This window comes from Balaenoptera physalus, assembly GCF_965194825.1.
Source record: "Balaenoptera physalus genome assembly, chromosome: 10".
Classification (NCBI taxonomy): domain Eukaryota; kingdom Metazoa; phylum Chordata; class Mammalia; order Artiodactyla; family Balaenopteridae; genus Balaenoptera; species Balaenoptera physalus.
Window position 1 is genome coordinate 111,339,336 of NC_138889.1, and position 23,308 is coordinate 111,362,643.

The 23,308-nt window shown below is 56.8% G+C and overlaps 1 protein-coding gene across 1 annotated transcript in view; it reads right to left on the reverse strand.

Annotated features, from left to right (window-relative positions):
- The window catches only part of SHANK2 (SH3 and multiple ankyrin repeat domains 2), a 559,042-nt gene that overhangs the window by 322,937 nt on the left and 212,797 nt on the right, over positions 1-23,308 (reverse strand). The window contains exon 11 of the mRNA XM_082476803.1: positions 18,846-18,912. Coding sequence (XP_082332929.1) covers positions 18,846-18,912 — 67 coding nt within the window. The remainder of the gene's footprint in view (positions 1-18,845; positions 18,913-23,308) is intronic.

A 23,308-nucleotide genomic window follows, 5' to 3' on the forward strand; every position in this document is an offset into this window, starting at 1 on the left:
GGTGAGCAGCCCCCGAGGACAAGGACCACCTCACAGGAACTGCCTGTGCCGGGCCTAGGTCACCACCGCAGGACGGGGGCCCCAAGGCAGAAAGCCTCCTTCTCATTCTTAGCAGGTCCCTTCTGCTCAGCTGCCCGATTCCCACCCAGAGCGCCACTGTCCTGGAACCAAGGGGCGGGGCTCCCAAAGGCAGAGGCCGTGTGCAGGTGGGCACCGCGTGCTATCAGCTGAACCGTGTCCCTCCGAAATCCATCTGTTGAAGCTCTAATCCCCGGTACCTACAACTGTGACTGTGTTTGGAGGCAAGGTCTATATTTCTTTTTCTTTTTAACATCTTTGTTGGAGTATAATTGCTTTACAGTGCTGTGCTAGTTTCTGCTGTATAACAAAGTGAATCAGCTACATGCATATGTATGTCCCCATATGCCATCCCTCTTGCGTCTCCCTCCCACCCTCCCTATCCCACCCCGCTAGGTAGTCACAAAGCACCGAGCTGATCTCCCTGTGCTGTGCAGATGCTTCCCACCAGGATGCAGGGTCTTTAATGAGGTGGTTAGGGTAAATTATGAGGTCACTAGGGTGGGCCTTAATCCTACATGGCTGGTGTCCTTATAGGAAGAAGAGGTCAGGACACAGACACACACAGAGGACCGACCCTGTGAAGACACAGGTAGCAGACGGCCGTCTACACGCCGAGGAGAGAGGCCTCAGGAGGGATCAGCCCTGCCCACACCTGGATCTCGGATTCCAGCCTCCAGGACTGGAGACAAAAAATGCTGTTGTTTGAGCCGTGGGGTGGCAGCCCGAGCTGACCGATACACTGCAGAGCCCCACGACCTCGGCCAGTCCTCTGGACCAGCATGAATGACGGAGGCCGTGCCCGCAGGCAGGGGATGCAGGGCACGCACCACCTTGCCATTATGAAACTGGTTGGGACCGACAGCTTCATGTGTCTCACTCGGGGTGGGGTGGGGAGGGGAACTGATGCTTCCAGACCAGGCTTGCACTGTGCGGGGCGAAGCTCTGTGCAGACCTGCCAGCCACCCAGCCTGTCTCTCCCACCTCACTGCCTGCTGCCCCTGCTCCCAGCCAGCCTCCAGGGCACACGGCTCCCGAGGGCGCCGGGGCGTGCTGCCTGCGCTGTGTCTGGCTGGGGCTTGATGCGTGGCCGCGAGCAGAGGTATTCGTTGGGGCAGGCGGCTGCGCAGCTCAGGCACGTCACGCTCTGAGTCGTGGTCTCCGGACGTGGGGTGAACAGGGCAGCGGGTGGCCGAGTGACGGGAGCTCTGCGTAGAGCCCTCGCCATGGCCCTACTGCTAGGTCACCGCGGGGGACGTGCGGGGACCTTCACCTCCAGCAATTTGTGCCCCGTTCCTCTGCCTGAGACACCCTAGGCCCCCTCGTCCAGGAAACCCCTACACGCGGTACACAGTGACTCCTGCACTGGGGGTGACAGTGTCGTCTCCCCCCCTTCCAAATTCGTGTCCACCCAGAACCTGTGAAGGGGACCTTATTCGGAAATAGGGTCTTGGCAGATATAATGAGTTAAGATGAGGTTGTACTGGAGGAGGGTGCGTCCTCATCCCACGACTGGTGTCCTTATAAGAAGAGGATGCCCAGGGCACCATGGAAGGGATTTTAGGATGAGTTGAACAGCAGAATCTGAGCGGTGGAAGTTCGCTCGGCCGGCAGTGCTCGGTAGCGAAGGGGGACAAAACCAGGGCTAAGACCACCATGGCCTGTTGCCATGCTCCAGGTGACATAAGAACAAAAGCCCAAACCAGTGGGGAGGGAGGGGGCAGATTCAGGAAATACTTAGAGGGAAAACAGATGGGAGTCCGGTGAACCGGACGGGGCAGCCAGGAAGAATCTAGGACGGTCAGGGGTGACTGCTTCTCGTGCCCTGAGACGGGGACACACAAGGGGAAGGGCTGTTGGCCAGGAAGATGGTGTATCCGTTTTTTAGGGCTGCCGCGACAAAGCCCCACGGACTGGGGACTTAAACAACAGATTTATTGTCCAGTCCTGGTGGGTGGAAGTCTGAGATGGAGGTGTCGGCGGGTGGGTTCCCTCGGGGGCTGCGAGGGAGAATCTCTTCCCCGTCTTCCCTGCCGTTGCTGGAGATTTCTCGGCCATCTTTGGGGATCCTTGGCTTGGAGAAGCATCACCCCCACCTCGGCCTTCATCTTCACAGGCCGTTCTCCCTGTGTGCAAGTCTGTCCCCAGATGTCCCCTTCTGATAAGGACCTACTGAATTAGGGTCCACCCTAATGGCCTAACTTGATGACCTCCGTAAAGACCCTATTTTCAAATAAGGCCACATTCTGAGGTACGGGGCGTTAGGACTCTTAACTTATGGATTTGGGGGGACACAATTCAGCCCGTAACAGATGGCAGCCTGGGGTGCAGCGAGGGGTCTGGGCTACCCGGGTGGGTGGATCCCGCACGCAGGAGGTGGGTCTGAGGGTCTGGGCAGAGGTCAGGGGAGAGCTCTGCCAGCCACCAGCACAGAGGGTTAGGGTGCAGGGGTGGGTGGGTGGTGGTGGGGAGAGAGAGGGCAGAACGTGGACACAGCCTGTGCCCGGGCAGTCTACCCGCACCGAGCCCACGTCTGACTCTCACGGAGGCCGTGAGCCCCTGGCCCCACACCCTGACGATCCCCTAACCCATCTGCCGAACCGGCCAGGCAGGAAAAGAGGAAACAGAGATTTGGAGAAATAAAAACAACTGTGTCTCTGACTGGAAGAGAAGAAACCCTAAACACAGCAGAGGGAGATATGCCCGGCCCTCCCGGGCCCCTGCGGGGTTTTATGGGAAACTGTGGAAACGTACGGCAGGAGGGGGCTGGAGATGGGCAGGGAGAGAGGCAAAGTCCTTCTCTGACCTTGACGGAGAGATTCTCTGAAAGCCTCTGTGATTTCCAAATAAGATGCCCTTTAATATTTAAAGCAAAGATGCACCCCATCCTCGGAGGCAATACCATCTTGAAAGGATCCTTTGAAATCCTTAGAAGGTAGAGCCAGGGTTATTTTAAGGTTAAGAACTCTTGTTCATTCAACAAATACAGATCCAGGGCACCGTCTCTGAAAAGCGTGGGGCGGGGCTGTTGCCTGGCTTCGTCATGATAATACGGCCCACGTGCTGTCCATCACGGGCACCACTGGCGGGTCTGGACAGAGTCCCATAATCAATCACGTGCGGATTCCTGCAGGGGACGGATGGATCATCAGACAGAGTAGGGGAAACAAAGGGTATAAATAGCCTCAAATCAGTTCAGGTCAAGTTTGACTGCCAATGAGTTATGAACACGCTTTCGCTTCTGAGATCTTTTTTCGGATAAAGGGGGTGGATCCTGCATCGTCTGACGGCCTGTGGGGTGAAGAGTGGGGCACAGGAGTGGAGACACCCTGCCCTAAAGGTACCTGCTCCCAACCCTGAAGTTTGCAGAGAAGGGTTAACAGCAGAAAAGGAAGGAAAAACACGTGTGTGAAGAGGAAACACAAGCAGGAGAGGCTGGGAGCTGGGGGCTCCGGGTGGGAGGAAGCAGAAAAGGACAAAACTCCTTCCAGAAAGGGCCCGGCGGGAACGGCGAGGGCCACACCGGCGCCCTCCACAGACCACGGTCTTGGTGCACAGGGGCCACGGGCCATGGGAAAGGGGTGACCAGTCCCTGAGCAGTCCCTGGACCACGTTCATATCCACTCTCTGGCGTGTGTCCTCTAAGCCACGGACACCTACGGTTCCCTCCTCACCCCCTCCCCCTCCCCCGTTTGGCCAATTCAAACTGATTTGTAGTCATTCTCATCTGTCACCGTCTTAAGTGTCATGGGCTCCTTTGTTGGTGCTGAAATCGGGGATCGCGCTTGGGCAGGGCAAAGAGCTGGGGCTCTCTTCCCTTGGCTTGCCACAGGGAAGGGAGCCATCGACACCCCAAAGAACCCGCTTCCTCGGGGCAGGACGAGCACACACCCCTGGTGTTCATTCCCTCTACACAGTCCTTCATTCTACTCATTACCCTCCACTCAGCCCAAACATCAAAAAGATCGGAGATGGTCACAGGCGCCGACGGAAAGGGGAGGAGTGCAGGCAGTCCCCGAGTCCGTTTGGTACCGCTGCTTGCTGGATGGTGGCCCCCAAGGGAGGTGAAGCCTGCAGTTGGGACCCATGCCGTTCACAGGATAACGCTTGCGGTTCCCCAAACAAAGAACCATTGCCATGACAACTGTGGCGTCCCAGAACTCAGGGACTATTCTGAGACACTAAGCCGTGAGCTCTACCTTTAAACGAATTTGATACGATTGGCTTTGACCGTGGTAGCATTCTCTGGCAAGACGCGTGAGCAGCAGACGGAGGGAAGTCTTCCCACAGCTGACACTCAAAAAGCCCCCACGAGCGACATCTGCTCGGGAGACAAGAGGACGCAGTGGCCCGAGACATGTCATGAGCGAACTAAGGAAACGGAAATGGCAGGTCTCAGGCCGGGAGCGGGCAGGATCCCTGACCCTTCAGCCAATGGCTCGGGGCAGGTGGGAGATGCTGCCGACAACCACGGCTATTTCACGAGAGAAATGCTGAGCAGAACCACCTGGGAGACGTCCCTTCCTCAGCATCGCTGCAAAGACCCCGATGGAGGGCAAGCGCCCACGGCAGCCGCCGTCACCCTTCGCTCTCACCGTTCTCCCAACTTCTTGCCAGTTCACATAAAACTTTGCTGTTGTTTGAGAACATCCCACGGGGCCAGGATGCTAAATGGTGACGCCGAGAAGACAAAATTGGGTTTGTTCCCAGCACCAGTGACCTGTGGTCAGCACGATGGACAAACCATCCTCACCGACACTGGACGGTCGGTGACAGAAACACGTGTGGCCAGAAAGATGGCAGGGTCTGGGCGGGGGTAGGGGATGCAGGGCTTCAATACAAAGCATGCCTTTGACGGAATGAAGAGAATATACGTCTAAATATGTCACCTGACGTTTACTGGATGCCCACTCTGTCCCAGGCCCTACAGGCAATGGACACCAAGGACCTCGTTGCCAACCACAGGTGTCCCTAGCTCTCAGCGACGGTGGTGAATTCTACTGAAACAAGCCAGCCGAGCAAGCATTTAGAGGCAGGACGTCCTCTCTTGGGGCCACAGGCATGGCCCCCCCCCCAAGGCTCTGACTGCCTCTTAGCCTGGTCCATCTGAACACTGACAAGTGCCCTTACCCCCCAGCCTTGGAGAACTCCAGAAGGACTCAGAGCCCTTCACACCAGCTTTGGTGCTGTCTGGGATCTGTCCACCTGGCGGAGCGGATCTAAGCGTGGCCCCAGCGAGAACTGAGCAAAGATTATCGCCTGCCCCCCACTCCCACCCCAAGCCCTTGGTCACACAATTTTGTCATCACTCTTCCTCATCGATATTTTAGTATCTGTTCTGGGCACCAAAAAGGACATTGATAAATTCGTAACAAAAGGAGCAAAACACAGTGTTCTGAAATTTTTTTCCCCTTCTGGAGCACATCCATGTCGAATTTGTCTTCCACTAGCTGGAAAACTCTACAAGAAAGCAGGGCATGTGACGGACAAGAGGCAGAGTCGGAGACCTGGCCTTGAACCCTGACCTCACCCCAGCGATGAGCATGGGATCCTGCGGAAGTCATCAAGCTGCCTGAGCCAAATTTCTGTAGGAACCGCCTACTGTGCTCACCAGCACTTGGCACCTGCCCTTCTCTGGTGCAGCATCCTTCCCCACCCCGCTGGCTGCAGGGTGACCACAGAACCTAGAACCGGCCATCGGCCAACAACGAATGATGGCACCGCGATTTAAGGGAAGGGCTGGTTCCCTGCCCTCAGCCCAGCTCTGGCCGCATCCTGCCCCTCCAGGCCGTGGTATTTGCCCAGCCTTCCCTTCCCAGCTCTCCCGCGGAGGACCCCCGTGGACCTCCCAAAGGTCTGGTCCAGGGGAAGGAAAACGCTTTCTGGGGCTACTTATCGTCCTTTTCCTGGAGACGCCCCCATCTGGGTGGCCTCCTTGGTCAGGGCACCCCGTGTGGCCAATGGCCCCAGGGATGAGTGTAAATTGATGTCTGTTTTGTGCCTGGACCTGGATGACTGAGAACTTGACACTCATCACCCCACGAGCCAAGACAGGATGATTTTCTCTTCTTCGGCCTCCCTTCTGAACACCTGATGCTCCCTTAGCATCAATGTGTCCCTTCTAGCTTGGCTAAAATGGGCACCTCTTCTGTACCCATGTGGACAATTCTTCTTTCTCGAAAGCCACCTCAAGCGTCTTTCCACTCCCTCTCATTAAACCCAGAATAGAAACCTTTTTCTGCATTCAGTCGAATTCTACCCCACACAGTCTTCTAAGCCCTCAGCCTGCGTATGAGATCAAACACTTGCAAAGCCACGAAGAACTTCAAGACAAGACACTTAGTTCTCTCTATTTGAATTTGGGCTCAGCCCTAATCACAAAAGAGCCCCCAGCGCAGCCGTGGGACAGTGGAGACAGTGCTCACGCCTGCAGTGGCTGCTGAGACCGGGAGAGACGCTGGGGCTCCCCCAAGGTCCCACAGATGAGTCCAGGTGGAACCCATGTCCTCCTGGCACTTGGCCTAATGTTTTCTTCTGGTCCCACTACCCAGCCGCCTTCGCGCCTTCCCGACAAGGAAGCTTCCTGTGCCTGTTTCCTGACATAGTTGAGATGTGCACCCTCCAGGTGGTTCTACGCCACAAAGTCCAGAAATTCCGGGTTGTGCGTGTTTCCCTAAAGGCCACGTGGGGCTTTGCCAGGCTTGCTGAGAACGGATGGGTCCTTAAAAGCAGGACACCAGAGGAGGGACCCCCTCTCCTGGCATCAGGACACCAGCCTGACGGGGACCTTGTCTGGGGTCCTGTAGTCGCTCCGAGGCTTGGTGAGTCAGGGACCCCACAACGGAAGGTCGTAGGTGAGGGGTCAGAGCAGAGCCCAGATGGGACACAGCACTCTCGCTGCGCTGGTAAAGGACGGGGAGTGGTCCAAAGCCTGGTCTCGGGAGCACCCCATAGAGCCCAGGGGACCGTGCACCCCGATTTCCGGGAAATAAGCTTCTACTCTGAATGCAGAAGGGAATCCTGCAAACGGGAGAAAACGTGGCAGGGTAGGGCCCCTGCTGGGAGAACCACGGGGAAGGCGGGGGTGACCCACGGAGGCGGCAAAGGTGCCCTGGGAAAGGGGGTGGGTGGACAGAGGGCCGCAGGCGGGTGGGCCAGCAGCCGTCTGAGCCGCGTGGAAGCGGCCCAGGTGGGCGGCATCGAGGAATTTCCACCTGGAGGTGGACGGGTCTTCCTAGTGCGGCCTGGGGGTGCGTGCCTGGGGGAGCCGAGGGCCGTCTGCTCTGGCTGGTCCTTCGACCCCACAGGGAGTGCCCCGGGCTGGGGTGAAAAGATGCAGCTCCTGGTGCCACTGACCGAGCGGAGCAGCCTCGTGGGACCCCTGGCTCTCTGAATCACAGGTTCCCATCCCCAGAACGTGGGGCCCCGGGTCGGGGTCCCACTGCTTCCTGATGACGGGCATCCTGCTGGGAAGGAGGCTTCTCGCCCCCGCCCCCCAACTCAGGCCAGGCACAGGACCTCCTCGGGGCGGCCTGGGTTTCTGGAGGCGTCTGTAAGGTTCCTCTGGAGTCCTTCACATTCTGAGTCTGGGTTTCCCTGGGATCACCAACTGTCACCCCCTCAAAAGACAACTACTTCCGAAAACACCCCGACCTTCTACAGCTGTCACCATGAAGACTGCGGGGGGAGGGCGCGTGCAAACCTTAAGGCAGAGGTGACTCTCCGAGGAGCCTGGCCTGCTCTCTTTTCAGGAGGTCCCACTAGACCTTCTCCCCAGACGTGGGAATTAAGGGTGGGCAGTGCGTTCCAGAGCCCTGGTCTCCTTCGGCTGTACTGGATCCTTCGTCTGTGACACAGATGCACTTAACTCACTAGTGCTAAAGTAGAGTTTGAAAACCACCCCCTAGAGGGACATACTGAGGACCAGAGTTAGGGCACAGGTCAGCCAGCATGGAGGAGGAGGGGGAGGGGGAGGTGGTCGAGGGGAAGGAAGAGGAAGGGATCCTGAGGGACGAGCAGGTGGAGAGGTGCTGGGTGAGCCAGAGGTAAGTACCACTGTTCCTCGTCCTACAGGCCACTCGTTAAGGCACATCTCGGAGCAGCATGGAAACCGGTTTTCCTGGATGAAATGGCTCAGATAAAGAGCCCAGGCTGGAATTGGCCAAGGGCTGCTCTCCTTGGAAGGTCCCGTCACCGCTGTGCCGGCTCTGGGATGGGAGCCTGCACCAGCTCCCGTTGACTTGGTGTCAACAGGAGACAGACCGGGGCCGGGGCCACTGGGCTGGTGGGTGCAGAGGGGGCATGGGCTCGGCAGGCAGAACCCAGAAGGTGCTGGTAAAATCAGCCAAGAGCAGTGGGGGTGGGGGAAGGACGGGTGCCCTCGGGGCCCTCCTGGAAGGTGGCGGCTTGTCCACGGGGAAGTGCTCCTCTGTGCGCAGCCTTGGGGAGCTGCCTGCCGACCCCCCAGGAGGCAGGACTGCCGGTGAGCGGGGGGAGCAGCAAACTCGGGAGGGTCCAGGATGCACAAAGGGTCAAGGACAGCATCGTGGCAGCTAAGGGTGGCTCGGTCCAAACCCCAGCTCCCTGTGACCTCGACGTGGAACGCATTTCTGAGTCTGGGAGCCTCACTCTCCTCATCTGTGAAATGGGGACAGCAACAGTGCCACCTCGCTGGCAGGGACCGAACAAAAGCAGTGAGTGCGATCCAGGCATGAAAGGGCACTGACACAGCACTAACTGTTTCTGCTGTTCAGAGCAAGACAGCCTGTTGCCTCCTCCTCCAGGGAGCCATCCCGACTCTACGGCCCATTGGGGTTCGCTGCCCCTAACGCTGGCTTCAGCCCCTCCCCACTCCCTCCCGCAGGCATAGACATTCTCCATCTGCAGGGAATCGACCACCAAAAGTCCAGCCCTTCAGCTGGGACACGATGTCCACCAGGAGGACAGTCACGGCGGGAGAAGAATGGCGTGGGGTGGAGAAAAGCCAGAGCCCGGCCGAGAGGACCCGGGGGCCGGGAGAGGGGAGGGGAGGCCCAGCAGAGCTGCAGGAAGCAGGGTGAGTGGCAAAGCCAGGGACCCTAGGGCACTCACTCACTCCTTCCCGCTCTCGGACCCACTTCCACTGGGTCTGAGCACAGCCTCAGAGAAAGGAAAGGATGGGCCTGGGCTGAGACGTGTGTCCAGGACACGGGCTCAGAGGCCGGGTCTTGGAAGCAGGCCCGAGGATCAGATGCAGTGGGTTCTCGGGGTCGGAGAGGAGCCCCCCTGGAGAGGGAATGCAGAGGTGCAGCGGCCTGCAGTCCGGGGGTGCCTTCCACCTGCGCCCGGGACCACCCCGTCAGGACCGCAGCTATGGCTCCCACACGGGCCGGTGTCCACCCTGCTGCAGGGGCCTTGGGGGGCGTTCCCGTAGTTGGTCGGGGGAGGGGGTACTTGTCACAGGGGGTGGGCAGGGGCCAGACTCCCTAAATGTCCAGCAGTCGTGCGACAGTCAATGAGTTGTGAGTGACCCTCCAGACGTTCGTAGAGACGCAAAGCCTGTTTATCTGAGCATAACCTCCCGCCCACCCCGACTCAACAGACACACTGCCTTCTGCACAGATATTCACTGAGTTCTCCGGAAATGCAGCTGCTACGTAAGTGGAAGAGCGTTCGTGGTGTTTGGTCCGGAACTTTGCCAAGCACAGCTCACGATTTCGGAAAACCGCGGCACCGGTGGCTGGCGGGCCCTCCTGGTGTCACAGCTGCCCGAGGCGCTCAGGGACGTGAGGCTGAGTGCGCTTGGAGGGGAAGAGCGCCCACCCCTGGCCTGGGCCCTGCTGCATGGGACACCCTCTCGCGGACGCGCAGGCCACCTCCCCGCCCATCCCTCTCTGCCTTCCGTTCCTTACAGGACAGTTAGGATGTTACGCCGATTTTTAAAAATGCCATGTGTGTGTTAGGTTATGTTCTCTATGAATCTCACTCTCGGACAATGAAGGCGGTGCTACGCGATAATGGTTATAAAAGGCGCTGGGGCCTGAGGCGCTCGGGAGCCACGGCACGGGCAGGTGCTCACCTTGAAGGCAGTTGTGCAGAGAATGTGTGGTTGAGGCCGGGGGGAGATGGGGGGGGTCTCTGGGGCTCCCGCTTGTCCGCAGGGGATGGAGTCGGGGAGGGGTCTTCCCCAGGGGCCCAAGCTGCACAGGAGCGGGAAACAAAGAGCCGAGAAAGGCTCAGGTTTGGGGACCCGTTCAACCCAGAGGACGGGGAGGAGCAGAAGTGTGCAGGCAGAGGTGGGCGGATCCTCTGAGCACCTCTGGTGGGACACGTGCTCCGGCAGCCACGTACATCCCCTGCACGGGGGGCCATCGCAGCCGGGGACCCCTTGGAGGACGCGTCCCCAGCCCGGGCCTCCACCAGGCAGCGTTCCAAGGCCGCATGCATGTGAAGGGGCCAGGGAGAGCGCCAGGGGCAGAACACGGGCAATAACGACAAAGCAGGGCAAACACACCGGGCACAGGAGGTCAAGGCCTCACGGCCGCTGCTGCACCCTCTCGGGACCAAGACGACGAGTGTCCCCGGGAGTCCAGTGAACAGAGCATCTGGGACAGACCAAGGCCACCGTGGATCCCCAGTGGACACTCACCGGACATCAGGGCTGGGAGTCGGCCATCCCGACAGAACACAAGAGCAACCCTCGTGCGGGGTCACAAACGGGCATCCCCTTAGCTTGCGTCCCAGAGCATCAGCTATGTTCCAGGATTTGGGGATGAACTCGGAGACAGCTATGCCTGGGGGAGGGGAGGGGAGCTACAGCAGCGAGCACATGACCACACACCCAGAGCGGGACGATGGAGACCCCGGGCGGCACACAGAAGAGGGGGGCTGGCGGCACCGGACACGGCAAGGAGGGAGCCACGCGCACCCGGCTGGACGAGGCCTCCGGCACGGGTGGCCCACACGCACCGCACGGCTCCCTCAGCCCCGAGAGGGCGGTGACACGGGAGCAGAATCAGCCGTGACGGGGCGACAGCGGGCTGCTCGCATCTGCTCAGGCTGCTCTGTCTGCTGGGGCTTTAGCACGCCTCCCTCCCTCAGCAACTTGCTTTGAAAATATTCTCTGGGCATCCAGGCAACAGCTGTGAGGGCCGCATCATTCTAGGGAACAAACTAGCCCGGCTTTCCTTGGGAAGGCTCGTTCTGTAAGCTCACAAGGGGAAGACTCGGCAGTGCCGACCCCAAACGAGCCAATCTGATGACATGAAGCAGGTTAGAACGGTGGGTTTTCCCCAGGACCTGCAGGCTCTGCATGCAAACAAAGGGTGCCATGCACACTTAATATCATTGCTACGTTTCATGGTAAGTAGCATATTTTACAGTCCAAATGCCAGGAAATCTGAATGCTGCTTTCAAATCGGATCTATTTTATTTCACAGCAGGTGAATAGCTACCAAGCAGGTATTATTATTATTTTTTAAAGCATCATGGCCTCATATCAGCACAGATTTTACATTCTCACACATAAACACACACACACCACCCCCCCCCAAGAATAATGCATTAAGAAATCTGTTTGAAAACACCTCCCTCTCTTCATCATCTGTACATAACTAAAACGTAATTACATAGCCACTCCGTCTCGAAACCTAGCAACAGTATCCAAGCGATCCTTGGGCGGCTCGTCAGACACCCAAACTCACACATCAGCTCAATGGACTTCATTTAAAAAAAGCAAAACCTCTCGCTTCTCTCCCCGTAGCTGCGGAAGGACAAGATATAGGAAAACAAACCTTGTTCCGCTGAAGAAGAACAACCCATGTCATTTAATCCATCTGACACTGCATCTCCCCACAGAGCCAGGCAAAAACAAAAATAACAAAGGTGGTAAAAAATAGGTTATCCCAGTCCAAAGCTCATCAGCTTGCAACATGCTTAATCTTTGCATGACTATTTCGGATTCGAGCTCCCCAGCTCCCCAACAGCCTTGCTTTGGGGGACCTCCATCCTACAGAAGCCATCGCAAATGCTCGATGGCAAAAGCTTTTAAGACCTGCTGGGCTCATGGACTCAGCCGCAGCTCAGCAATGGATGACAACAAGCAAGATTAACTTGGGTATTCACGCTCGCTTTTAAACCATCACTTTCTCTGAGTAAGCAAATGAGATAACCAAATGGAGGTCACGTTTAATTTTTTTAAAGAGGAAGGGAGTTTAAAAAAAAAAAAAAAAAAAATGCACCACAGCTCCGGTGAGCAGCAACACACATGCTGGCCGGGCTGTGAACAGAACGCTTCACGACAAGATGCAATCTCTCTTTTAAAGGGATAGGGTTCTATCTACACGGAGAGCTGGATCCACTTCCGGATTCTGCAGACCTCGGAGGGCCCATGAATCACCTCCTGTGTTTCAATACGGTTAGCGTCTTCCCCTAGAGCCACAGCGGAGCTTGCTCAGTGCCCTGATTTCTCGGCGGGGCACTTTTGTGTCTGGAAAACGAAGGCTGGCTCCACGAAGGTGACTTGAGGCGGGGGGATATTCGAGCCGTTAAAGGGACTTTTTCAGAAAGGCATCCCATTGATTAGGCTGCATGTAGAAAGTCAGGAAAATGTGTAGCATTTCAATGTGCTCACTCTGAACACCAGAATCAACCCCACGCCTAACTTGGAATCTGGGGGATCCTTCCACCATGTTTACCTTCAGAAATGCAACCCAACACGATTTAGGCAAAGGTGAGTCTTACCTTCATTTTCTCTGAGTTCAGGATCCTGACGTGTGAAGCTGTGTTCTCCAGAATGGTGTCCCAGCCCCCACTGAGCCCCACTAAATGTCTGATAAACACAAGCCTGCTAGCAAGCACCACGGGCACCTCCTGACAGAGGCAAGAGCCAGCAGCCTCAGATACAGGACGTGAGTCCCCATTCTTCTGGATCGCTGCTACGCTGTGGTACAGCTTATAAGTCAAATTTTGCTGAAGATCATAAGGTAGAAATACGGCCCCCGCCCCATCCCTCTCCAGCACCCCGACCGTGATTCCTGAGGCTGCAACAAGAGGCAAACGGCCTGTGAAGTTCCCCAGCAATCATACCAGACACCTACCACTCAAGAGTCCGGGGGCAGACGAAAGATAGCCCTGACCAAGACAGACTCTGACAGCACCCTCCCAGGTCACGGGGGGTCAGGGGAGCCAAGCCACAGAAGCTGGAGCGGAAAAGCCATGTGGCCAGGGAGCCTCACACACGACCAACTGGAGACCCCCAATCTCACGTGGCCCCAGGAAGACCTGCTGTGTGGGCGGAGAGCACTGCCCCCAGCACGACCCACTGCCCCGTGCCCCCGCCTCTGACGATGCTTCGGGGCAGAGAACATTGCACTCTGGCAAACACATCCAAGCCAGGAATCGATTTGCCCACAAGGGCTCGGCTCCTTGACACCCCACTCCAGGTGCCGGGAAATCGGGATTTTATGTCAAGAAGAGCGGGCGGGGAGGGGCTGGATGTGGAGTGGGAACACCGGCGGGGGAGGGGGTCACTCATTCAGCGGACATTTACTGAGGCCCCACTGTGCGCCAGGCGCTGTAACAGCCCAGAGTGACAGTCATACAGCAATGAGAGTGCCCTTCGGGGGGTTGATGGCAGCCCCCAAAAGACGTGTCCGAGTCCTAATCCCTGGATCCTATCATCGGGACCTTATTTGGAAGCAGGGTCTTTGCAGATGTAATTAATTTCAGGATCTCAAGGAGAGATGGTCCTGGATTTCGGGTGGGCCCTAAATATAGAGGCTGATGGCCTTACCAGAGAAAGCAGAGGAGATCTGGGACACGGCAGAGAGGAAGGCGGTGTGAAGGAGGAGGAAGGCGGTGTGAAGGAGCAGGGAGGCATCTCCTTGCCCCAGGAATGCCAAGCACTGGCAGCTACCATCAGGAGCTGGGAGAGAGGCGAGGAAGGAACCTGACCTGGAGCACCTAGAGGCAAACAGCTCTGCCGACACCTTGACTTTGGACTTGAGCCTCCAGAACCGCGAGAGAATACATTTCGGCTGTTTGAAGCCACCCAGTTGGTGGCATTTTGTTATGGCAGCCCCATCCTCGTGTTCTGTGCAAGCCCACCAGAGATGGGGGCAGGGCAGGCAGGCCTGGAGGGTCAGAGGGAAGCAGAGGTAGACTGGGGCTCAGATGTCCAGCGTCAGAACTGCTGGAGGATGGAAAACGGCGATGGCAGGGGCCACCCCAGACCTCCTGGGTCAGGTTCTCGGTGGGGAGGGGCTGCTCTGAGCACCTGCTTTCTACACAAGCTCCCCAGGGGCACCCACACCTGGCACGCGCTGCCGGCCACTGGGGAGCCTCGGAGGGTTTCTGTCGGCGCGTCAAGAACAGTCAGGAACAGGAAAGAACTCCCCATCTAGGGGATCGACTGCCAGAAACACAGAAGGCTGGCTTGGGGGGGGGACGAAAAAGCAGCCGAGGTGGCTGGGGACTGGGACGTGGGGGAAGCGGGGTGGATGCAACAATCACAGAGGCCGAGTGCATGGGGAGCTGCTTTTCTGAGCAGACGTGCGCCTTTCTCCCTGGGACAGCGGTTGCTGGGCAGTTCCCCGTTTGGAAGGTCCGGGGTCTGTGGTCCTTTCAACCAACTCCTGAACCCCAAGGGCAGGGAGGCAAGGAGGACATCGCCCTCTGTGTCATCAGCTCCTAAAGGGCCAGGCCTGGGACAAACGAATGTTTCCGAAGCCCCAGATGAGCAGGGAGCCCAAGGGGAGAGAATGCACCAAGAAATGCTCCTGGAAAGAAGGCGGCGGAGGGGAAAGAGGAGGCCCCTTAGGAACTTGCCAGTTCACCTCCTCCCAGGCCTTCCAGGGGTGTTCAAGCACAGCACAGCGGGGAGAAAGGCTGTCTCCGCCTTTCCCGGAGGCGTGAATTCTCCTCGAGACTGGAACGAACTGGGGGGCAGGGGTGTCGGAGTTCTGGACCAATGACTTCTGAGGTTTTCCTGTCAGAACTCTTCCCTTCGGTCGCCCCACGGAGGTGGCTCTATCCCCAAAGCTTGTCCTCCTGCCTCCTGTTCTCTGTCCCTCCTCCAGAGAGCAGCTTGCAGGCCGTGTCCTTCCTCGGCAAGGGCTCCTGAGGACCCTGACCCCGCAGGGGAGAAGCGGTCCCGGTGCCCTTGAACATGTCACAGCGGGAGAGAAGCATCGGGCTCGACATTTCTCTTTGAAACGTGAAAACTAAATGTGGAAGCCAGGGAGGAATCAGGACTAGGAGAGAAAACAATGGGCTCCGTAGGTGAGGGCTTAACCTGGGCCTTGGATGAAGACAGGGAGGCTCTAGGGCAGGATTTCCCCCCTGAAAACCCACCCACGGGCGGTGAGAGGCCTGCCTGAGCCGCGAAGCCTTTTCCGGGGTCGTCCTGACGGCACGGCTCGGGGCTGCTGGTCTGCAGGGCCCGTACCTCAGTCCTAATCCTACTGATTCTCGGATGAGCCCTCTGCAGCCCCCAGGCCCAGCCTCACGCTGCCCCCGAAGTGTCCTCCTCCTCCCCTGCCCCTGCCCTCTCAGCCCACCTGGGGAGCAGAGTTCGGCGGAGAGAGGCTCAACTCTGGCCACCACAGAGCGCTAAGCCTGAACCAGGAGGCCCAGAGGAGAACTTCCTGTGGGACCATCCCCTGTCAGCGGTCTGGGACCCAAGAACCCTCTTCTTCCTTCTCCCTCCCTCCACCCACGCGTCCAGACCCGGTTCCAACGCCAGCCTGTGTGAAGACCCCCAACCTCCCCTGCCCCAGCCTGCGTTGCTGCCTGAAGCCCTGGCGTGCAGCCCCCTGTTCTAGGCTCACAGGGAGGCAGGGAGACTGGCGGTGGAGAGCCCAGAGCCCCCCAGAGTCATGGGAGCCTGGCTTCAAGGCCTGGCCCAGCCAATCACTCTACCACGTGGTTCTGGGAGAGTCCCCCCTGGGAGATGCCACTGGAGCCCTGCCCACACCCACTGGCACTCAGTGCGCCGGGTACATGGGCCACTTGCCCCTACGGGCACCTGCGTCTCCCCGAAGAGGGTCCTCCCTGGCACGGAGCAGGCCTGAACTAACAGGAACTTGACCTGGTGGGTAAATATACAAGTCACCTCTCCCCTGGGGTGAGACAAGGCCAAGGCGCGCTCCCGCGACCCCCCGGAGGTCCTGATGGGACTGGGTCTCAGGTGCCTGCGGTACCTGCTCGTTAAGGCACCTGAGCTGGCGTCCTGTCCCTTCTAGACTTACTCTCCGTGCTCCCACCGCTGCCGCCTGGCACCACCTCCACGGCAAACCACTTCCCTCAAATCCTTGCCTCAAGGTCTGCTTCTGGGGGAACTCAACTCAAGTACCACGTCCCATGTCAGCTTCGTCCTTGGTCACACGCAGACAGCGACCGCATCCTTGGAGGAGCATGGGATGCTGGGCTCGCAGGCTCAGAAAGGGTTGGCTGTTTCCCTGGGCTTACTCCTTCCCCCAGAGGCAGGGCGGCTTTCGGAGATGGCAGGCACCGACCCGCACGCGGGACTTAGCCAGACTCACACGGGGGGTGGGACAGCGCCAGACCCTCCCCCCCCGCCACGCCCAGCATCCAGCCTCGCCGGTAACGAGGGGAGATGCAAAGCTGGGGGGGCCTCAGGGCACAGAGCAAACAACCGGGTTCAAACCTCGAGGTTTAGTTAACACGACGCTGAATCGGGATCTTAGGATGGATTTACTGTGCGTCTGAGAATGAATGCATTGAGTGACATCTGCACCCACGAGGGACCCACAGCTTCCGTGCCCTTCATCGCCTCTCTGTGAAATTTTCAATAGAATCCACTTAAACGGCACAGTTTGCTCGTTCACGATCACAGATGCTGAGTCAGACGACCCAGAGGAGAGCAGAGGACTCTTTTCCCCCTCCTTTGGAGATGCTGAAAGGACCCGGCAGGGAAGCAGATTTTCCGTACTATCCTCTCCCTTTGGGACACGCCAGGGAAAGCCCACGGCGCAGGTAACGAGGGGCATGGATTGATAGGAAAAGCCACCCCGCATCCTCACTGAGCCCCAGGGCGTCTACAAAGGTACAGCAGGCAGACCTCAAACCTCAGTCTCCGCACCATGACACACGGAAGTCGCTCGCGCCCACCGTGACTACCCCATCTCTCGACAGGGCAAGCCCTTTACAGTTTAAAGAAATCATTGATTCGAGCGGGTGAGTGGTGATTAAAATGTGTTCACCCAACAAACAGGTATTATTTTTATAATAAGAAAACCTGTTTGTAGAGAGGTGTTTGCATCCCAGATAGGAAATGGGAGAGACAAGCCAGGAACCTCCCCGACCTGGGTTTTAACATGGGCACTTTTTGAGCAGGATGGGTTCATGGCTGGGGTGGGGAGGGGTGTGAATGTGTAGGGCAGGGCTTGGGGGCAGGGGGTGGAGTCCCTAGTTTCTCTCGGCTCCCTTCCGACGGCTGGGTAAGGAAACCACTTCACGCCTCCCCCTGGCGTGCGGGCCCCAGGCAAGGGAAAGTGAAAACAACAATGGTAGGTAGCCCCAAGTTTGTCACCATCGCAGAAACTCGGAGATCCAGGGGTCCTTGGGGCCATTAACCATCCCGCGGTCATGCTTGGGGCCTGCACACCTGTCTTCTTGGATGCCTGCCCCGCCCAAGAGAGTTCCCATTCCCTTCACAGGAACCGGTATTTTTAGACCTCAAGCCAACCCTGTCTGACTGTACCGCTCTCTCGTCTTAGGGGGGTGGTGGTTAGAGTTGGAGAGCTCAGTTCATTTCCTAAAGCACTTTGCGGGCGTGAACTCGCCCATCTGCACGATGTGCTTAGGAAGATGCTGATGTGGCCATGGCAGAGGCCCGGATCTCAGAGCAATTAGGAGGTCCGCCCCGGCTCGCGGGAGGGCTCGCGTCAGCATCGGGCGCAGCCTCTGGGAGGCCCCGATGCTCGGCCCAGGGGACCGGATGAGGCAAGCAGACATCCAGCTCCGCATCCTTGTGCGATTCTCAGGGGCAGGCGGGCGCCCGCCAGACGCTCGACACGGCAAAGACTGGACAGCCAAACACACGGAATCGCTCGCCCCCAGCCCCAAACTCAGGGTGAGGGGCACAGGCAACAAGACACAGACGCCATCTGGCTACTTCTCCAGGCGCCCTGGGCCCCCGCTGCCCACCCCCCCCCCCCCGATGGGATGGCACCATCTTGAAATCTCACCGCTGCTGGTCCAGTAGGACTGCTCCCCGCTGCATGTCCTGTGTAAGCCCGGGGCTGGAGGAAACAGGCCAGCGGGCTCTTCCAAGATGCAAGACTGGGCCCAGCCGCCGGCAGGGCGATGGGAGAGGGGAGGAGCCCCAGAGACAGTCCTCCTGGTTGGCACGAGGGGTACTAGAAAGGGGAGTGGTCATCAGCAGACAGTGGGAGGGATGCAGAGGACGGAGGGGAGGGGACGCCCCTGGCTCTTTCCTGCTTCATGTCGTTGCCATCTCTCACTTTGAATGGAATCATGTACGTTACAGAGTCTTCCCATAAGCCCATCTCCATGAGTTGCAAAGTGATCTGGTTCTCTGGACAGACAGCAATGCCTTGCAGCCACTGCCGGCGTCCTCGCCTGACGTCTAAGGTTTTCCTTACCCCAACCCTGCCAAGAGTTAAGAAACCGGAGCAACAGAGGCGGAGAAGATGCTAGCACTCTGCTTTCCGTGAAGTTTTGCTAAAAGCAGACTCTGAACCAATCTAACGAGGCAACCAATCAAACGGAACCCCTCACAGTTCATTCGCCACCGGCCTACTCACCGATGTCGGTTTCCTTGTGGTTCTTGATGTACTCAGCCAGCTCGAAGTTACCAGCTATGATCGCCACCTGCAAGAGTGGGAATCACGTTAAAGCGCTAAGTGCAGGACACTCTTCCACATCCTGACGGCCTGACAGCAGAATGAGCCCAAACAGAACTTCCTTTTTTAAAAACAAGAGATACTCCCTTTTTTCCGGTTTATTGAGATACAGTTGATACCCAGCACAAAGTTGAAGGTGTACAGCATAATGACTTGACTTACATATTTTGCGAAATGACCACAATAAGTTTAGTTCAGGTCCATCACCTCATATGGTTCCAAAAATTTTTTTTCTTTGTGATGAGAACATGGGGGATCTACTGTCTTAGCAACCTTCACGTGTACCACACGGCAGCATTACCTGTAACCATCGTGCTGAAAGTGACATCCCCAGGCTAATTTATCTTGTAACTGGAAGTCCAATTTTGGACCACCTTCACCCACTTCCACCACCCCCTGCCTCTGGGAACCACAGATCTGATCTCTTTTTCTATGAGTCTGGTTTAGATTCCACTCGAAGTGAGATCATAGAGTATTTGTCTTTCTCTGTCTGATTTCAGACAGCATAGTGCCCTCAAGGCCCATCCATGGTGTGGACCAATCGTAACTGCTAAAATGGCAGCTACAACACCCATCGGTCCCACGCAGAGGCACATCTTCCCACTTTGCCCCTCTCTAGGCCCCTGGGCATTCTTCGACAGCGAGGCCGTCATTCTGTGAGAATCTACGTGAGACAGTCCTCGGCCCAGGAGGCCACAGCGGGGGCAGTTCAAGGGGCTGAGCCTGGAAACTCCCATGGACCACGTCCTGCATTCCCACCAAGCCCAACTGGTCCCTACACCCTCCCCTGGGGGGGGAATCTATTCCTCTGACTGGTCCCCATAACTGGAGGGAGGGGGAAATCTCGAAAAAGCATTCAAAGCTGTTCACTGGTTTTCACTCAAGCAGAAAAAAACTCCACCCATGCACCTGTGCACAGCAACGAAACCAGCACCTACAGGAAACGGTCCAACTTGAGCCCTACAGATGCACTGACTAAAGTAAAGAGGCCACGTGGTCCCTGATGCACTGTGGCAGCCAGACAGGCGAAGCCAAAGTCCCCTGGAGTAGCCTGGGGCTCCTGGGGAGACCTGAACCAGAGCCCCCATGGGCAGGGCTCTCCGTGCCCCAGACGGGGAGACCTGGTGGGCCCGGGGGCGGCCGTCTCCACCCTCAAACGAGCCGGGCGTTCAGATGCCAGCCTGCAGACACACACATGGACCGTCAGTCAACTTTCAGTGATGATGTGGGTGGGCCTTCCCCAGTCCTCTGGAGGCCTTCAGAGCAAAAACTGAGATTTCCTGGAGGAGAAATTCTGCCTCAATTTGTAGCACCAGCTCCTGCCTGAGTTCCCAGCCTGCCCTTCCGATTGCAGACCTGCCGGCTCCCACAGTCCTGGGAGCCAACTCCTTACAAGCAACCTCTTAAGTATATATATACATATATATATCTCCATCCTGCTAGCTCTGTTTCCCTGGAGAACCCTGATGGATACAGCTTCACATGGGGGCCGGGGCCTGCGGCGCTACGGAAACCCAGGGACCCCAGGCTCCCGTCCTTGGAAGTGACATTGATTTCAACTCTTGGGCCCCACCCAATGCTAGGTGTCCTCCAAGGATGCCACCGACAGGAGCAGCCCGTAGCCAAATCCAGCCCCCTCCCCGGCCTGCTAATGTCAGGGGAGCCATGGCAGCCTCTTTCCACACCAGCCGGGGGCCGTGGGGATGGAAAGCAAAGGCCATTTCAGGGGCAGGGTTAGAACCATCTGGTGAAAGGCGCTTCACCAGCCTCCTGCACGCTGACCACCTATCGGGGACCCAGGCTTCAGACCACGGATCCTTGAAACACAACAGGGACAGAGGTGAGGAACCCGGGCAGGAGGTCCTCACAGGCCCTGAGAAGCCAGTGACCTAGTGTGCTGGCATTTATGATGTGAACGTAAAAGGGTGGCTCTGCAGGGTCACACGTAACACGTGACCCAATGTCATTTAGGTGACAAATGGTCAGAATCATTCCTGGTCAGAATTCCCTGGTGGTCCAGTGGGTAGGACGCCACGCTTCCACTGCGGGGGGCCCGGGTTTCAATCCCTGGTCAGGAACTAGGATCCCGCAAGCCACGTGGCGTGGCCAAAAAAAAAGAAAAGAATCATTTGTTGTCTTCCAGCCAAACCCTCAAAGGTAAAGCTCGCTCCCACCCGTTGGGATGGCTACTATCAAAAGACAGAAAACAACAAGTGTTGGCAAGGATGTGGAGAAACTGGAAGGCCTGTGTATTGCTGGTGGGGATGCAAAATGGTACAGCTGCTGTGGAAAACAGCATTCGGGTTCCTCAAAAAAATTCCACATATGGGATTTCCCTGGTGGTCCAGTGGCTAAGACTCCACACTCCCAATGCAGGGGCCCTGGGTTCGCTCCCTGGTCAGGGAACTAGATCCCACCCACATGCCGCAACTAAAAGATCCCGCATGCCACAGCGAAGATCCTGTGTGCTGCGGCTAAGACCCGGCGCAGCCAAATGAGTAAGTAAGTAAATAAATAAATTTTTTTTTTAATTCCACATAGAACTACTACATGATCCAGCCGTTCCACTTCTGGGGATGCACCCAAAGGATCTGAAAGCAGTTATTGTATAATGGTTGCTTTTATGTGTCATCTTGACTGGGCCACAGGGGGCCTAGACATTTGGCCAAAAATTATTCTGGGTGTTTTGGGGAGGGTGTTTCTGGATGAGATTAACATCTGACTCAGTAGACTGAGTAAAGCAGATTGCCCTCCATAGTGTGGGTGGGCCTCATCTAATCAGTTGACGACCTGACTAGAACAAAAAGGCTGAGTAAGAGGGAACTCCTGCTGCCTGATTGTGAGCTGGGACATCTCTCTTTTCCAGCCTTCAGACTCTGAAAAGCGTCAGCTTTTCTTGGGTCTTGAGCCTGCTGGCTTTTGGATTGAAACTTACACCATCGGCTCTCCTGGGCCTCCAGCTCGCCATGACCTCAGATCTTGGGCTTCTCAGCCTCTGTAATAAATCTCTTTGTGTGTGTGTGTGTGTGTGTGTGTGTGTGTGTGTGTGTGTGTGTGTGTGTGTGTGTGTGTGTGTATTGTGCAAGTGGGGCGCTGCTGTAACAAATAACTAAAGATGTGGAAGCAGCTTTCGAAGTGGGTTGATCCTGGGAGAGTTTTGAGGTGCATGGTAGGAATATAGATGTTAAAGGTTATTCTGATCAGATCTCAGATGGAAATGAGGAACTTGTTACTAGAAACTGGAGGAAAGGTGATCCTTGTTATCGAGTGGCCAAGAGCTTGGCCGACTTGTGTCCTGGGGTTTTGTGGGGGGCACACCTTGTGAGCCATGAACATGGACGTTTAGCTGAGGAGATTCCCAACCAAAGTGCTGGAGGGCTGCTGATGGTAAAATGCAAAAAGACAGATGAATTGAAGGAGGAATTGTTTAGTAAGAAGGAACTGGAATTTGAAGATTTGGAAAATCCTCAGCCTGTCCGTGGTGCAGGAAATGACAAAGCAGGTTCTGAAGAGAACGCTGAGGGTGTGGCTGGACCATCACGTGATAACGAGGTTGCAGAACTATACGTGCATAGGTACTGCCAGTTTACACGGAAGAGGGTAGAGTCGGGTGAAGTGAGGGGAGGCTGTCGGACTTCTGGGGTTTGACAAGACGGCACGATAGAGCCACTCAACTGTGAACATGTGCTATTCTTCAAAAAGAGGGGAAAATGACCCCAAAAGTGAGTCAGAGAACATCAGGGCCACTGCCTTGGTTTCAACAGGTCAGAGAGCCTTTGCCAGAAGCCTTGGGGGTAGGACCACCCTGCCACACTGTGTGGGTGACACTGCCGCCCCGACGGGCCTAGGGGACAGAATGCTGAACCAAAGAGGAGAGTTCTATGTCTTAAGGTCTGATCAATTCACCCCAGTAGGTTTGGGACTTGCTTGGGACCTGTTGCTCCTTCCTACTTCCTGACTTTTCCCTTTTGGAACGGGAATGTCTAACCTATGTTTGACCCAATGTCATGTTTTGGAAGCACATAACTTGTCTGGTTTCACAGGTTCACAGCTGGAGAGGAATTGGCCTCAGGATGACTCGTACCTGAAGTTTCACCCACACCTGACTTATACGATATTTACATGAGACTTGGACTTGAGAGTTTGGGGGTGGTGCTGAAACAAATGAAGATTCTGGGGGCTGTTGAGGTGGAAGAATGTATTTTACATGTGAGAAGGACATGAATTTGGGGGCCAGGGTGTGGAATGCTACAGACTGGATGTTTGTGTCCCCTCAAATTCATATTTTGAGGCCCTAACTCCCCAAGTGACAGTATTAGGAGGTAGGGCCTTCAGGAGGGGATGAGATTAGATAAGGTTATGAG